Source organism: Erinaceus europaeus, chromosome 6 (genome assembly GCF_950295315.1).
Source record: "Erinaceus europaeus chromosome 6, mEriEur2.1, whole genome shotgun sequence".
NCBI classification, from domain to species: Eukaryota; Metazoa; Chordata; class Mammalia; order Eulipotyphla; family Erinaceidae; genus Erinaceus; species Erinaceus europaeus.
The window spans coordinates 14,211,730-14,228,516 of record NC_080167.1 but is presented as its reverse complement, the minus strand read 5'-3'; the positions used below and the strand labels follow the sequence as shown (position 1 = coordinate 14,228,516).

Genomic DNA, 16,787 nt, shown 5'->3' with positions numbered 1-16,787 from the left:
GACCGCCCTACGGAGGCCCGCTCAGACCCTATCCTGCCGTAAGGCGAAGCTGCTTTTCGAGAATCAGTAGGGGCGGAGGCCGAAGGGAAAGGTCGCGAAGCTTCCACAGGTCCCGGTAACATCCGGGCATCTGAGGCAGTCCCGTTCCCATCTGCGCCTCGTGTGCCGGCGTTTTAGGGCTTGCAGCCATGCTGAAGTGCGGGATGAGCGGCAGTCAGGTGAAAGGTGCAGCGGCCATTCTTGCTTTTTTTTTTTTGTAGAAAAGGGAAAGTTGAAGGTGTAAGGAACATGCACACGCACACCCCACACCATCTTAGCTCTTGTCTTTTGTATTTATGCTCAAAGACTCGAGGCCACAGCCAACACTCACCCAACCAGGGCCTTGGCTGGTGGAGTCCCCTTGCTGTGATTTAAGCCTCATGTTTATTCTCGTGACTGTCCCTGAAATGAAGTTGCTCCGTTAGCATAGAAATTGGGCATGGGGACCTCAAGCCCAGGATCATAGGGACTGACTGGGGAGGAGCTGGCTGAAGATGTATTAATTGAACAGTAAATTCCCCAATAAAGAAATTAAATAATAATAATAATAATTGAACAGTAAAGTGTTTTAGTGCTGGACAAGCATAGATAGGCCTTTTATTCCAGTCACTACATTTATGTTTGTTTATTTATTTATTGCCTCCAGGGTTATCACTGGGGCTCAGTACCGGCCCTATAAATCCACTGCTCCTGGAGGTCATTTTTCATTTTCATTCGATAGAACAGAGAAAAATTGAGGGGAGAGGAAGAGAGAGAGAGAGAGAGAAAGACACCTTGTGAAGCAACCCCCCCCCCCGCAGGTAGGCAGCGGGGGGGGGGGGGGGGGAAGGGGCTTGAACCCGGATCCTTAAGCGGGTCATTGCTCTTTGTACTATGTGTGCTTTATCTGGTGCGTCACCGCTTGGCGTCTGCTACATTTGCTTATTTCATTTTATTTACTTTTAGTTAGAGACGAAGGCAGAGAGATCACAGCACAAAGCTTCCTATTTATTTTTAGTTTTTAAAGACTATTAATGAGAAAGATAGAAGGAGAGAGAAAGAACCAGACATCACCCTGGTACATGTGCTGCTGGGACTTGAACTCAGGACCTTATGCTTGAGAGTTCATTGCTTTATCCACTGAGCCGTCTCCCAGACCACTATTTATTTTTAAGTTTTGGATAGAGACAAATTGAGAAAGGACAGATAGAGAGAGAGTCTACAGCAGTGCTCCACGGCTTCTGATGCTTCCCCCTGTAGGTGGGCACCAGAGGATTGAACTAGTTCCTTGCATAACATGTGTGCTCTACCCCTCCCCCCAGCTTCCTTTAATGAAGTGAAGCCTGGGCTCAAACCTGGGTCCTGGACAAGGCAAAGCAGCCCATTTTATCTTGGACAAGGCACAGAATCATTTTTGGTCTCAGTCTCCTCATCTGTAAAAGGAGAAGAAAGAGGAGTCGGGCGGTAGCGCAGCTGCTAAGTGCACAGGCGCAAAGTGCAAGGACCGACATAAGGATCCCGGGTTGAGCACCCCCCCCCCCCCCCCCGTCCCCACTTGCAGGGGAGTCGCTTCACAGGTGGTGAATCAGGTCTCAGGTGTCTTTCTCTCCCCCTCTCTGTCTTCCCCTCCTCTCTCCATTTCTCTCTGTCCTATCCAACAACGATGACATCAATAACAATAATAACTTAAGCACATGCTGACTCCACCACTCTATGCTGACTTTTTCATTTTCTTTTGTTTTTCATTTTTTTAAATCTTTAATTATTTGTTGGATAGAGATAGTCAGAAATTGAGAGGGAAGGGGTGATAGAGAGGGAGAGAGACAGACACACCTGCAGCACTGCTTCACCACTTATGAAGCTTTCCTCCTGCAGGTGGGGACTGGGGGCTTGAACCTGGGGTCCTTGAGCACTGTAACATGTGCACTCAACTAGGTGCGCCACCACCTGGCCCCATTTTATCTTTTTTTTTTTTTTTTTAGGAGTGTCTCTGTGTGTATGTGTTTGAGCTGGAATGGGCAGAAGGAAGAGAGGAAGGATGGATGGATGAATCAGAGCTCCACTCCACCATCAGTGGAACATCTGCTGGTCCAGGGCTTAAATCCAAGACCTCAGACATAGTAACTTATGTGCTCTGCCCCAGTTTTGTTTGTTTTTTAGCGCAAAAGAGTGAACCTAGAGCCTTGTGCATCTTTAATACCACCCTCTTGGGCTGCTTTTGAATATTATTTATTTATTTATTTATTTATTTATTTATTTATTTATTTATTTTAGAGCAGGAGAGAGAAGCAAGACACCACAGTCCCACTCCACTATCTATTGATCACTTTTAATGCTGTTCATGGCAACTTCCCACACAAAAAAGGTGTAGCTCTACAGGATGGTCTGTCTTCTACCCCCTAACTTCCTCACTTTGAGGCCTGATTTATCAACTCACATACTTCTAATTCTTAAATATTGTAATCTAGGTGTCTGAATTGATATGGTTTTATGCTTTCATTGCAGTGCGGCATCCTGTTAGCTTCTTCAGATTTATACATATTTAAGGACAAAGAGACTTTCATGCCTGAGGCTCCAAAGTCCCAGGTTCAATCCCCTGCACCACCATAAGCCAGAACTAGGCAGTGCTCTGGTAAAAATAAACAAGCAAGCAAACAAACAAACAAAATCCTATTTAAGGACAGTAACATTGCCAGATCAGACTAATATTTTATCCAGTGGTATCGTCTCTTTATGATAGGGTATTATTACAACGTGTTTGGAGAAAGTAACCCCACCCCTTCCTCCTTCCCACAAACATCAGAAGTGCATCTTGAATTTCTCTTATTTCTCTCTCATGACTTGTTTTGACATTGTTCCCTGTGAAAGAATTAAAGCCTTTCAAACCATCTCCTCCATGCTTTGTTTTCATAGTATTATTATTTTGTTTTTGGAGAAGGGGATCCAGTTATTTAAACCAAGTTTAAAAATACATTAGTGTGGAAACTGACTTGCCGTAGTAGCTCTGTTCAACACTGCACATATTCAAAGAGGAATATATTTTTGTCATGTTTTAATTGTTTATAATTCATAAGAACAACAGTGTCATACTGTACCTGACTAATATTTCATCCAGCCCTAGTCTCTTAGTATGACAGGGCATTTATGTGTTGTTTTTTTTTAATAATGTCACACATTTGTGGGATTTATTGAGCTCTTACATTTTCCCAAGGGCATTATATTACACTTCCTAAAGCAATGTATCATTAGTCTATAAAGCAATGTTCCTTATGAATCTATTTTGTGTCCTGTGGATGCTGGGAGTAGTCCCAAGCTTTGGTTTTATTGTTAGAAAAAATGTAATCAGTGCCTTTCTTTTTCTCCACAGTTTTTGGAAAAGCAATTCAGGCTCTTTCTCGAGTTAGTGATGAGTTGTGGCTAGATCCATCTGAAAAAGGTGTAAGTAAAAAAAGTTAATAGGCAAAACCAAGATGTTCCAATATCCCACTGCACACTGAATGTTAACTAGGAAATCCTGAAGTAGAAATAACCACTCTTACTCTTCATCCTCATTTTATATATTAGAGCCCACTTAGAGTATCAGTGAACTTAGGAATCATGCACATAAATACAATTGATTTAAACCACAGGTCACAAACTGGGGAGCAGGAAGCTGGAGATGAGTTGCAGGAGTGTTTTATAGGAACTGCACTGTATTTTTCAAAAGTTGAAATTATGATTAACATTTAAAAAATTGGGAGAGTCCACATAAAAACCCTGAATTTCCAGTTTTCTTGAAAAGTCAGAATGCCCGACAGGTTTGAGTGTACATCCTGAAGTGGTTGGTTAAAACAGAATAGCTGTACAAGGTGTGAAACTACCAATTTCCTGCAGTCTTTCTACCTCAACCCCACCCCCCGTTTTGTTTTTTGGAGCATTTGTCTTATTTACTACATATGGGAGATAGTTTCACATGAGGCAGAGAGCAGAGAGATAGACCAGAGCATCATTATGGCACCTGCAGTGCCAGGGATCAAACTAGGGACCTTAGACTTGAAAGTCTGATGTTCTACCAATTGAGCTATTTCTTTTTTACTATTATTAATTTTTATTTTTTTATTATTGGATAGAGGCAGAGAAATTGAGAGGTAAGGGGAAGATAGGGAGAGAGACAGAGAGACACCTGCAGCCCTGCTTCACCACTTGTGAAGCTTTCCCCCTGTAGGTGGGGACCAGGGGCTTGAACCTGGGTCCTTGCACACTGCAATGTGTGTGCTTAATCAGGTGTGCCTCCACCTGGCCCCATCAATTAAGTTATTATAATTATTATTATTTTTTGTTTTACCAGAGCACTGTTCAGCTCTGCTTTATGGTGGTGCTGGGGATTGAACCTGGTAGCTCATGGCTCAGGCAGTGAAATTATTTGTATAATCATTATGCTGTCTCTCCAGTTGTTGTTGATATTATTATTATTACCATCACTAGGGTTATTGCTGGGGCTCATTGCCTGCACTATAAATCTACTGCTCCTGGAAGCCATTTTTCCTTCCTTCCTTTTTTTTTTTTCCTACTTGGTAGGACAAAGAGAAATTGAGAGGGGAGGTGAAGATACAGAGGGAGAGAGAAAGACACCTGAAGACCTGCTTCACCGTCCCCTCTGTAGTTGGGGATTGGAAGCTCCAACCTCGGTCCTTGTGTATGGTAATGTGTATGCTCAACTGGTGCACCACTACCCCCTCCAACCCATTCCTTTTTAAAAGCTTTATTTATTCATGAGAAAGATGAGGTGGCAGAGGAGAAAGAGAACCAAAGCACTAGTCTGGCACATGCAATGCCGGTACTCAAACTCAAGATCTCATGCTTGTGAGAACACTTTATCTACTGCATCACTTCTTGGACTACTCCCTAGCTATCTTTTTACTCCCTTTAATATATGTTTTATTGTCTTTATTTATTGCTTAGATAGAGACAGCTGGAAATCAAGAAGGAAAGGGGTGATAGAGAGGAAGAGAAACAGAGAGACACCTGCAACACTGCTTCACCATTTGCAAAGCTTTCCCTCTACAGGTGGGGACTGGGGCTTGAACCCAGGTCATTTTTTATTATAATATGTGCACTTAACCAAGTGCGCCCCCTCCTGGCCCCCTCCCTTTGATATTGCCTTTACCACTTCATGCATCGAAAGTGGGGACCCCTGTATATTTGTAGGATTTTTATAGTATCAACATTGAAGACATTATATTTGATATCTGTGTAAGGGCTGGTAAAATCGCTTCCCTAGATAGTGTACCTGCTTTGCCATGCACACAGTACAGGTCCAATCCCAGCCCTCACCACAGTGAAGGAAGCTTTGGTGTTTTGGTTTCTTTCTCTCTCTCTCTCTGCCTCTTTTTTTCCACCACAATAAAAAAAATGTAAAAGTCCACCTGGAGGAGTGAAGCCTTGGTGATGAAAAAAAATGACAACAATGTGTATTATACATGAATACTTATGCACATTCAGTACACATGGCCATTTTGACATATATGCATTATAATATATATGTATAATATTGTTCATACAGTACAGTTAACATCCTTTGGCCTTTTTCTTTGGACAGTTTCAATTGTGATGCTAAACATAATAGAGTTTTAAAAATTAATAAAGGAAGTTGATTTTCTCCTCAGTAGGTATTACTTTATTTTACCAGCTTGCTCTGAGAGCTGTGAATTCTTGTCGGTCAGCATATGGATGTATTCTCTTCTCTCCTGTGTTTTTCCAACATTATCAATGGTCAGCTTCAGTGAAAATGAATAAGAACAAAACATCAAATTTAAACTGCAAATTGGCAATGAAAGTAAGTATAAGTGGTCTGAGTTTTCCTATGTAGAAATATGTATTTATTTAACTTATTGTTATTTTTAGATAGGGAGAGGAAGAGGGAAAGAGAAAAATAAAGAGACTACAGTACTGAAGGAAGCTTCAATGCAGTGGGGTCTTGGCTCAAATTTGGGTCATGCACATGGCAAAGCAGCACACTGCCCCAAGTGACCTATTTCACTGTTCCTGTAGCAATATTTATTATGAAGATTATAACATTCGTATTATGTTTAATACTTGACTTACATAGCATGTGATAAGAGAGTCTATTTATAAACATATATCCTATTCTATTAGCTTTAAAAGATGAATCAAGCAACTATATTTAATATGTACTATCCTATAATGTATTTGTTGCAGTCAGTTCTGCCCATCTTTAGATGTCTGAATTCCCTTGAAAGAAATGTAGAGAAGTGCAAAATTTTCACCAGCTCTGATAAGTGCAAAGTAGTCTTCCAGTTCTTCTGCAGACATGGTATGTACAGTGAAAACTAGCTTAAATTATTGTGTAATTTTGTTTTTGTTTAGAATATTCAAACTGCATGTCAAGGCTCCCTGTTGCACTCTTGTTTGGGATTTGTGCACCTTTGCAGTTGAGCAGTAGTAAATACTTGTTAAGGATTACTTCACTGATTGCTACAGTAGGATTGTAAGGTGGTTGTTGGTATTATCACTTAAATTTTTTTTTCCCTCTAAGGTTATCTCTGGGGCTCAGTGCCTACACTACAAATCCATTGCTCCCGGAAGCTATTTTTTCCCATTTTTGTTGACCTTGTTGTTATTATTGTTGCTATTGCTGTTGTTGTTGGATAGGACAGAGAGAAATGGAGAGAGGAGGGAAAGACAGAGAGGAGGAGAGAAAGATAGACACCTACAGACCTGCTTCACCGCTTGCGAAGTGACCCCCCCCCTGAGGTGGGGAGCTAGGAGCTTGAACCAGGATTTTTTTTTTTAATATTTATTTATTCCCTCTTGTTGCCCTTGTTGTTTTATTATTGTAGTTATTATTGTTGTTGTTATTGATGTTGTTGTTGTTGGATAGGACAGAGAGAAATGGAGAGAGGAGGGGAAGACAGAGAGGGGGAGAGAAAGATACCTGTAGACCTTCTTCACCACCTGTGAAGCGACTCCCCTACAGGTGGGGAGCCGGGGGGCTCGAACCGGGATTCTTTTTTTAAAAAAATTCTTTATGTTTATTTATTTATGCACCATGTGCACTTAACCCGCTGCGGTACCGCCCAGCCCCAAGATAAAGTATTTTTTAAAAATATTTATTTATTTATTTTGAATAGAGGCAGAGAGATATCGTGAGGGGAGAGGGAAATAGTGCGGAAGAGAGACAGACAGACACTTGCAGACCTGCTTCCCCACTCACAAAGCTTTCTTACTGTAGGTGGGGACCAGGGGTTTGAACCCGGATCCTTGCGCACTGTAATGTGTGTGCTTAACCAGGTGTGCCACCGCCTGGCCCCAAGATAAAGTATTTTTAAATTTAAACTATTTTGGGAGGTCCGGCAGTAGCTCAGTGGGTTAAGCGCACAGGGCGCGAAGCACAAAGACAGGCACAAGGATTCTAGTTGGAGCTGCCGGATCCCCACCTGCGGTGGTGGTGGTGGGGGGGCTCGCTTCACAAGGGTGAAGCAAGTCTGCAGGTGTCTTTCTCTCCCCCTCTCCATCTTCCCCTCCTCTCTCGATTTCTCTCTGTCCTATCCAACAACAACAACAGCGATGACAACAACGACAATAATAACAACAACAAGGGCAATAGGGGCAAAATAAAAGGGGGAAGAATGCCTCCAGGAGCAATGGATTCGTAGTGCATGCACGGAGCTCCAGCGATAACCCTGGAGGCAAATAAATAAATAAACAAACAAACAATCTATTTATTGGATATAGACAGCCAGAAATTGAGACGAAAGGGGAGGATAGAGAGGGAGAGAGAGATACCTGCAGGTCTGCTTCAGCATTCACGAATCTTTCCTCTTGTAGGTGGGGACCAGGGGTAGAAACCCGAGGCCTTGAGCATTGTAACATGTGTGCTCAACCAGGTGCGCCACCACCTGGCACCAAATAAAGTATTTTTAAAAGAAAGAATTGAGTGGGGGTAGATAGCATAATGGTTAGGCAGAGAGACTCTCTTGCTTGAGGCGCCATTGTCCCATGTTCAGTCCCCCACACCACCATAAACTAGAACTGAACAGTGCTCTGGTAGAAAAGAGAATTAGCCTGTGGGTTCAAGACCCCACCTCCACCTACAGGAGAAAAACTACACAAGCAGTAGTGCAGTGCTGCCGCCTCTTCCATCTCCATCCTCCATCTTATTTCTTTTCTTTTTTTTATATTTATTTATTTATTTTCCCTTTTGTTGCTCTTGTTGTCTTTTTATTGTTGTTGTAGTTATTGTTGTTAATGATATCGTCATTGTTGGATAGGACAGAGAGAAATGGAGAGAGGAGGGGAAGGCAGAGAGGAGAAGAGAAAGATAGACACCTGCAGACCTGCTTCACCACCTGTGAAGTGACTCCCTTGCAGGTGGGGAGCCAGTGGCTCGAACCGGGATCCTTCTGCCAGTCCTTGTGCTTTGCGCCACGTGTGCTTAACCCGCTGTGCTACCGCCCGGCTCCCCCTCCATCTTATTTCTTTCTATCTCTCTATCAAACAGTTGGTGGGGGAAGCAGCTGGAGATGGTGGAGCAGTATAGACACTGAGCCCCTGCAATAGCCCTGGTGGCAAAGTAAATAAATGAATAAAATAAAAATCATTTAGTGGAGGCTGTGCAGTGGCACACATAGTTAAGCACACATATCACCATGCTCAAGTACCCAGGTTCTAGCCCTCGCTCTCCACCTGCAGGGGGGATCTTCAGAAGTGGTGAAGCAGATCTGTAAGTGTCTATCTTTCTCTCTCACTCTTTATCTCCCCTCCCCTTTCAATTTCTCTTTGTCCTATCAAATAAAATAGAACATTAAAAAAAAAAAAAGGCCACTGGGAGCAGTGGATTCACAAGTGCTGGTACTGAGCCCGAGTGATAACCCTGGTGGGGGAAAAAAAGCCATTTAGCCTCACTGAACTGTAGTTTCAGTTTCTTTATTTAATTATTTATTTTTATTTTTTAATTATCTTTATTTATTTATTGGCTAGAGACAGCCAGAAATTGAGCGGGAAGGAGGTGATACTGAGGGAGAGAGACAGAGAGACATCTGCAATCCTGCTTCACCACTCATGAAGCTTTCCCTTTGCAGGTGGGGATGGAGGGATTGAACCCCAGTCCTTGAGCACTATAACGTGTGCTTAACCAGGTGTGCTACCACCTGCCCCACAGTTTCAATTTCTAAAGCTAAGTGCCTACCCCTCCCAGATGGATATTGTGAGGGTCAATGGTAATGAATGTAAGATGTATATCCAGGTCCCTGGCACATGGGCCCCATAGCTGTTACTCTAATTCATTTCTTTTAGAAGGAAAAATAATGTGTAGACCAGCTGTCCGGATCAAACTTACAAAAGTCTCATTTTGGGCCAGCAAAATAGTTCACTTGGATAGTGTGCTACTCTGCCATGTATGCAACCCAGGTTCAAGATCAGTCCCCACCTCACTGAAGGGAGCCTCAGTACTTTGAATTCCTTTGCCTCTTTCTCTGCCTTGTTCTTTCTATATGAAAAGTCAGCCTGAAAAAATGAAGCCACATAGATGGCCCCCAAAAGTTAATAATAAAAAAAATATATAATGATAGCAGTTGCATCTGGAAATATCATTTATAATAATAGATATATAACCTGTAATGGGCAAACACTATTATGCACATTTTTTTTCTTTTTTTTAAATTTATTTCTTTATTGGGGAATTAATGTTTTACATTCAACAGAAAATACAATAGTTTGTACATGCATAACATTCCCCAGTTTCCCATTTAACAATACAACCCCCACTATGTCATCTATCATCCTTCGTGGACCTGTATACTCCCCACCCACCCACCCCAGAGTCTTTTACTTTAGTGCGATATGCCAATTACATTTCAGGTTCTACTTGTGTTTTTGTTTCTGGTCTTGTTTTTCAACTTCTGCTTGAGAGTGAGATCATCCCATATTCATCCTTCTGTTTCTGACTTATTTCACTTAACATGAATTTTTCAAGTTCCATCCAAGATCGGCTGAAAACGGTGAAGTCACCATTTTTTACAGCTGAGTAGTATTCCATTGTGTATATCTAGCACAACTTGCTCAGCCACTCATCTGTTGTTGGACACCTGGGTTGCTTCCAGGTTTTGGCTATTACAAATTGTGCTGCCAAGAACATATGTGTACACAGATCTTTTTGGATGGATGTGTTGGGTTCCTTAGGATATATCCCCAGGAGAGGAATTGCAGGGTCATAGGGTAGGTCCATTTCTAGCCTTCTGAGAGTTCTCCAGACTGTTCTCCACAGAGGTTGGACCAATTGACATTCCCACCAGCAGTGTAGGAGGGTTCCTTTGACCCCACACCCTCTCTAGCATTTGCTGCTGTTCCCTTTTCTGATGTATGACATTCTCACAGGAGTGAAGTGGTATCTCATTGTTGTCTCTATTTGCATTTCTCTGACAATCAGAGACTTGGAGCACTTTTTCATGTGTTTCTCAGCCTTTTGGATCTCTTCTGTGGTGAATATTCTGTCCAAGTCCTCCCCCCATTTTTGGATGGGGTTATTTGTTGTCTTGTTGTTGAGTTTGGCAACCTTTTTATATATGTTGGTTATCAAACTTTTATCTGATGTATGGCATGTAAAGATCTTCTCCCATTCTGTGAGGGGTCTCTTGGTTTGGGTAGTGGTTTCTTTTGCTGTGAAGAAGCTTTTTAATTTGATGTAGTCCCATAGGTTTATACTTGCCTTAGTCTTCTTTGTAATTGGATTCGTTTCATTGAAAATGTCTTTAAAATTTATGCGGAAAAGAGTTCTGCCAATATTTTCCTCTAAGTATCTGATAATTTCTGGTCTAACATCTAAGTCTTTGATCCACTTTGAATTTACTTTTGTATTTGGTGAAATACAGTGATTGAGTTTTATTCTTCTGCATGTTTCAACCCATTGTTTCCAACACCATTTGTTGAAGAGACTCTGCTTTCCCCATTTAATAGTCTGAGCCCCTTTGTCAAAGATTAGATGTCCATAGGTGTGGGTCCTTATTATGCACAATTTAAGAAATTGTAATTCAAAAGAATTTGGGAATTCTGTGGCCAGATTGCTCGGGGGTATGGTATATTGGATGACATCCACCAGGGGGCAATAAAGACATATCATTATAGAATAGTGCTTCTCCAAGTCAGATACACTTACAAGATATTAAAATGTTACTTTAATTTTATGGTTTTAATTTGACTGTGAAACTTAAGAACTTTTAAAATATGTTAATTTTAAAGTTTAACATTAATAACTAGTTGCTTCATTCTTTTCAAGGTATTAAAAGAACTCATAATGTATGTTTTCAAGAAAGTCAACCCTTGCAGGTTCTTTTTGAAAAGAGTATGTGTGCCAACACGCTAACGATTCATCCAAGGTAATGGATTGTGTGCTATTAATTTTTCTAAATATTTTTGGTCACAGTGTAAAGAGTGAATACCCCAGGAGATAGCTCACCTGGTAGAGTACATCAGGGGAAACTTCATGAATGGTGGAGTGATGGTATGGTATCTTCCCTCTCTCTCCCTCTGAAAAAGAATGTGAACTTCAGCCCAGGTGGTAGCATAGGAATAGAGTTGTAGATTTGGAGGTATGAGGTTCCAAGTTCAGTTTTTAGCACTCACTGCATATGTCAGATTGCTGCCCGGGACTCTCACATCTTTTTTTTTTTTCTGTATCTCATGAAATAAAATAAATATTTAAAAAGTCTAGAGGGCTATGCAGTGGCACACCTAGTTAAGCACATACATACAGTGCACAAGGATCTGAGTTCAAGTCCCTGCTCCCCACTTATGGGAGGAAGTTTCATGAGTGGTAAAGCAATTGCTTCTGTTTCTCTCCTCTGTTCCTCCTTCTCTCTTAATTTATCTCTGTCCTGTCAAGTAAAAAATATAAAGGAAAAATGGTTGCCAGGAGTGGTGATTTTTTCTGGAGGTACTTAGTCCCAGCAAGTAATCTTGGTGTCAGTAAAAAAATAGATAGAGGGGGCTGAGCGGTAGCACATCGGGTTAAGCATACATAGTACAAAGTGCAAAGACCAGCACAAGGATCCTGGCTCCAGCCTCCAGTTCCCTCCCTACCTGCAGGAGGGTCGCTTCACAAGCAGTAATGCAGGCCTGCAGGTGTCTGTCTTTCTCTCCTCCTCTCTATCTCCCCCTCCCCTTTCAACTTCTCTCTGTCCTATCCAAAAAAGAAAAGAAAAATTGAAAAAAATAGCCACAGGGTGGTCTGGGAGGTGGCACAGTGGATAAGGCACTGGACTTTCAAGCATGAGGTCCTGAGTTCAATCCCCAGCAGCACATGTACCAGAGTGATGTCTGGTTCTTTCTCTCTCTCCTATCATTTTTCATGAATAAATAAATAAAATCTTTAAAAAAAATAGCCACAGGAGCCGTGGATTCATAGTTCAGGCACCAAGCCCCAGAAATAACCTTGGAGACAAAGAAAAAAAAAATTGAATTGATAGATAAGGAGTCAGGCGGTAGCATACTGGGTTAAGCACACACAGTGTGGTACACCAGGACCTAAGCAAAGATCCTGGTTTGAGCCCCAGCTCCCCACCTCCAGGGAGGTCACTGCACAAGAGGTGAAGCAGGTCTCTAAGTGTCTGTCTTTCTCTCCCCCTCTCTGTCTTTCCCTCCTTTCTCAATTTCTCTCTGTCCTATCCAACAACAACGATAATAACAGCAACGATAACAAAGGAAAAAAGATGGCCTCCAGGAGCATTGGATTCATAGTGCAGGCACCCAACCCTAGCAATAGCCCTGGAGGCCATATATATATATATATATAGTGTGTGTGTGTGCGCGCGCGCAAACCCAAAAGGCTGGGTTCATTTCTCTAGTACTTCATTAATGAAAAGAATGCACTAGCAGTTGTTTTTAAATGAGGATAGGCCTTGCATGAAATTGCATCAGTGACACTCTTCATCTGCTTTCCCCAGGACAATTTTCTCATGCTTTTATTCTATATAGACAGATAGGAAAAAATAAAAAAAGGAGGAGAGGAGAGGAGAGAAGAGGACAGGAGAGGACAGGAGAGGACAGGAGAGAGGAGAGAGGAAGACAGAGAAAGAGAAGAGAGAAGATAGCACAGCACTACTTTACCATCCATGGAACTCCAGTGTACCTTCCATGGTACTCCAGTGTAGTGCCAGGCTCAAACCCAAGGCATTGTGCATGATAAGGCATGAACTCTAATGGATGACTAACTCTCAGAACTCCCTGACATTTTGTTGTGTTTTGTTCTGTTTTGTTTTACCAGAGCACTATTCAGCTCTGGCTTCTGGTGGTGCTGGAGATTAAACTTGGGACTTTTGGTGCTTCGGGTATGAACGTCTTTTTGCATAACCATTATGCTGTCTCTCCAGCTCCTCTGAGAGCCCCTCTTTTAAAAATATTGTTGTTGTTTTTTTATTCACATGAAAGAGAGAGAGAGAAAGGATGAAGAGAGATAACCAGAGTGTCACTCTGGCATGTATGATTCCTGGGATTGAACTCAGGACTTTGTGCTTGAGAATCCAAAGCTTTATCCACTATACCACCTACTGGGCCGTCACCTTAGAGCTTTTATATCAGTTAAATTAATTTTGTCCAAAGTGAGTACTTGCCTTGTTTAATTTACCTAAGAATTGAGAAGATGCTTTGAGAAATATAATATTTGGTAAGTGCCTAATGGGCACAATAATAATTTAGTGACTGTAAAAGTTCTAAAATATCCCATTAGTGGCTTTATATGTCAAGTGCTATCAAGAGAAAATTGTCTTATCTAATAGTACTTTGTATTTATGTGCTGCCTTCAGTATGAGTCTTAAAGCACATAGTATAAGGAATTTTTTAAAAACATTTTTGAACTGATTTTTAAATCAGCTTATTATTAACTGTTCTCTTTCTTCTCTCTCTAGAGAATGAGTGAGGCACATTTGTCAGTGAAATTGTACCCAGTTTTTCAGTTAAACTGTGGCATTAAACATTAATTACTTTGTGAGTCAGAATATATTTTATTTTTTGCTTTTTAAATGAGAAAAGCAATACTGCTCCTTGAAGTTCATCTAAAATTTATAGACATTGCAAAGATTAAAAAGAAGAAGAAGAAGAAGAAAGAAAGAAAAAGAAAATCTGGACCAGAGAAGTGGCTACACAGTAGAGTACATGCCTTACAAATGTGAGGCACCCAGTTCCATCCCCAGCACTCCATATGATGGGGCAATGCTCTGGGATCTCTCTCTCTCTCTCATAAGTAAAATAAATATATATTTTTGTGGTTCTGGTGCTTCATACAGTTATGATTTGACTGTTCCTGGACTATTTTTTAATTTACATAGAAACAGAGTTGGGGTAGCTGGGCAGTAGCACCAGGGTTAAGCGCCCAGTGCAAGGACCAGTGTAAAGATCCCAGTTCAAGCCTCAGGATCCCCCACCCCCAGGAAGGTTGCTCCACAAGTGGTGAAGCAGGTGTCAATCCCCCCCCCGCCCATCTCCCCCTCCTCGCTTGATTTCTGTCTGTCCTATTCAGCAACAATGACAATAACAATAATAACAACAACAACGATAAACAACAAAGGCAACAAAAGGGAAAAAAATAGCCTCTGGGAGCAGTGGATTCATAGTGCAGGCACTGAGCCCCAGTGATAACCCTGGAGGCAAAAAAAAAAAAGAAGAAGAAAGAAAGAAAGAGAGTTGGGAACAGAGATACCATAGTGCTTAAACTTCTCTGAGTGTCAGTGAAACTCCCACACAGTGCTGGGGTTCAGATGTGGGCTGCATTTGTAGCCAGGTGGGTGTCCTACCTGGTGAGCTATTCTCCAACCCAAAGGTAAATACATATTAGAGAATATGTTTATTTACTTTTAAAGAGAGAGAAGGAAAGGAGAGATACCAAAGCACAAAGCTACCATTCATCGAACTCCCCCATGTTGTTCCTTGAGCTCCCATGTGGTGCTGGCGCTCAAACCCAGAGCCTCAGGTGCAATATCAACTCCTGGCACTTAAACAGCTGTAAGCTTAATTTCCCCTCTCTTTATCCTTTACCAGTTTCCTGTATTTCACTTTTCTTTCTCCCCTCTCCCTTTCTAGGGGCAACATTTATAAACAACTTGCTGTTTTCATTTTAGAACGTCCTCTATTTGTAGTGATATCTCTCTCTTTCCTTCTCTTTCCCCCTAAAATTCATACCACACATCAAACTCACACTTTTTCTTGAAAATATTTTACTTATTTATTAATGAGAAAGATAGAAGGAGAGAAAGAACCAGACATCACTCTGGTACATGTGCTGCTGAGGACCAGACCAGGGACCCCATGCTTGGGAGTCCAATGATTTATCTACTGTGCCACCTCCCAGACCACTAAACTAATACTTTTGCATAACTTTTTCAAAGAAAATATCCAACTATTTTACCCTTTAAAAGATGTTTATGGGCAGGTCAGAGGGTAGATGGCATAATGGTTATGCAAACAGATTGCCATGCCTGAGGCTCCAAAGCCCCAGGTTCAGTCCTCCAAACCACCATAAACCAGAGCTGAACAGTGTTCTGGCAATAAATAAATAAATAAATAAATAATGTTTATGGCCAGGGGTAGATAGCATATGGTTATGCAAAGAGATTCTCATGCCTGAGGCTCTGAAGTCCCAAGTTCAATCCTCCACACCACTATAAACCAGAGCTGAGCGATGCTCTGGTAAAGAAGTAAAAAGATATTTATTTCACTGATTAAATATGAGGGAGATTTTCACATGAGACAGAGGAGAGAAAGAAGCCAGAGCACTGTGGTATATGCAGTGCTGAGGACCGAACAAGGAGCCTCAGGTATGTTAGCCCAACACTCTACCAGTTGAACCATGTCTTCAGTCTCTCACAATTCTTACTTTAAAACATTGTTGAATAAATTGAACTTTTTATGAGCAAGAGTGAGAACATTGCTTTATCATATGCAGTGCTAGGGATGGATCAAACCCAGAGCCTCATGTATGCAAGGCATACACTTTACCATTCTGGTCCTTGTGATAATATATATGGCCCCACTGTGCTTAGTAGATTGCGTCTTTTTTTCCTTTTATTTTATTTATTTATTTATTTATTTATTTATTTATTTATTTATTTTGCCTCCAAGGTTATTGCTGGGGCTCGGTGCATGCACCAGGAATCCACTGCTCCTGGTGGCTATTTTTTTCCCTTTTTGTTGCTCTTGTTGTTTTACCATTGTTGTGGTTATTATTGTTGTTATTGATGTTGTCATTGTTGGATAGGACAGAGAGAAATGGAGAGAGGAGGGGAAGATAGAGAGGGGGAGAGAAATATATACACCTGCAGACCTGCTTCATCGCTTGTGAAGCAACCCCCCCTCCGCAGGTGGGGAGCTGGGGGCTCAAACCAGGATCCTTATGCTGGTCCTTATGCTTTATGCCATGTGCACTTAACCCGCTGCGTTACTGCCCGACCCCTTTTTCCTTTATTTAAGGTTAATTGATTACAGGATAGTTGTTGACACCTGGGCACAATTTCTCATCACTCTATAATAGGTGTCTGCAAAACATTATCACCCCAATGCAGGTCCTTTCAACCTTCAAGACACTTGCTGTGGTTTTTTAAGTTTCTCTATTACATCACTTAAGTAAGTCTTACTCTTCTAATAATTGCATAATTTCCAGAGCGGAAACCATAACTCTCTTGTTACTCTTATAAGTATTGCGCGCTAACTGATTGCGCCACTGGAGCTCCAACTCTCTTGTTATTCTTTTGGTGAAAAAAATCAGATTGTTTTCAACTTTTTAC

At 41.5% G+C, this 16,787-nt stretch overlaps 1 protein-coding gene across 3 annotated transcripts in view; it reads left to right on the top strand.

The window, feature by feature from the left end:
- The first annotated feature begins 55 nt into the window (after positions 1-55).
- Positions 56-16,787, top strand: part of RAD9B (RAD9 checkpoint clamp component B) — a 40,874-nt gene continuing 24,142 nt past the window's right edge. Inside the window, exons 1-5 of one of the 3 annotated variants that reach the window (XM_060193098.1) lie at positions 56-225; positions 3,386-3,456; positions 5,687-5,833; positions 6,217-6,331; positions 11,291-11,390. In XM_060193098.1, coding sequence (XP_060049081.1) covers positions 189-225; positions 3,386-3,456; positions 5,687-5,833; positions 6,217-6,331; positions 11,291-11,390 — 470 coding nt within the window. In that variant the 5' untranslated portion in view covers positions 56-188. The remainder of the gene's footprint in view (positions 226-3,385; positions 3,457-5,686; positions 5,834-6,216; positions 6,332-11,290; positions 11,391-16,787) is intronic. The other 2 variants (XM_016190556.2, XM_060193099.1) reach the window with 2 other exon arrangements.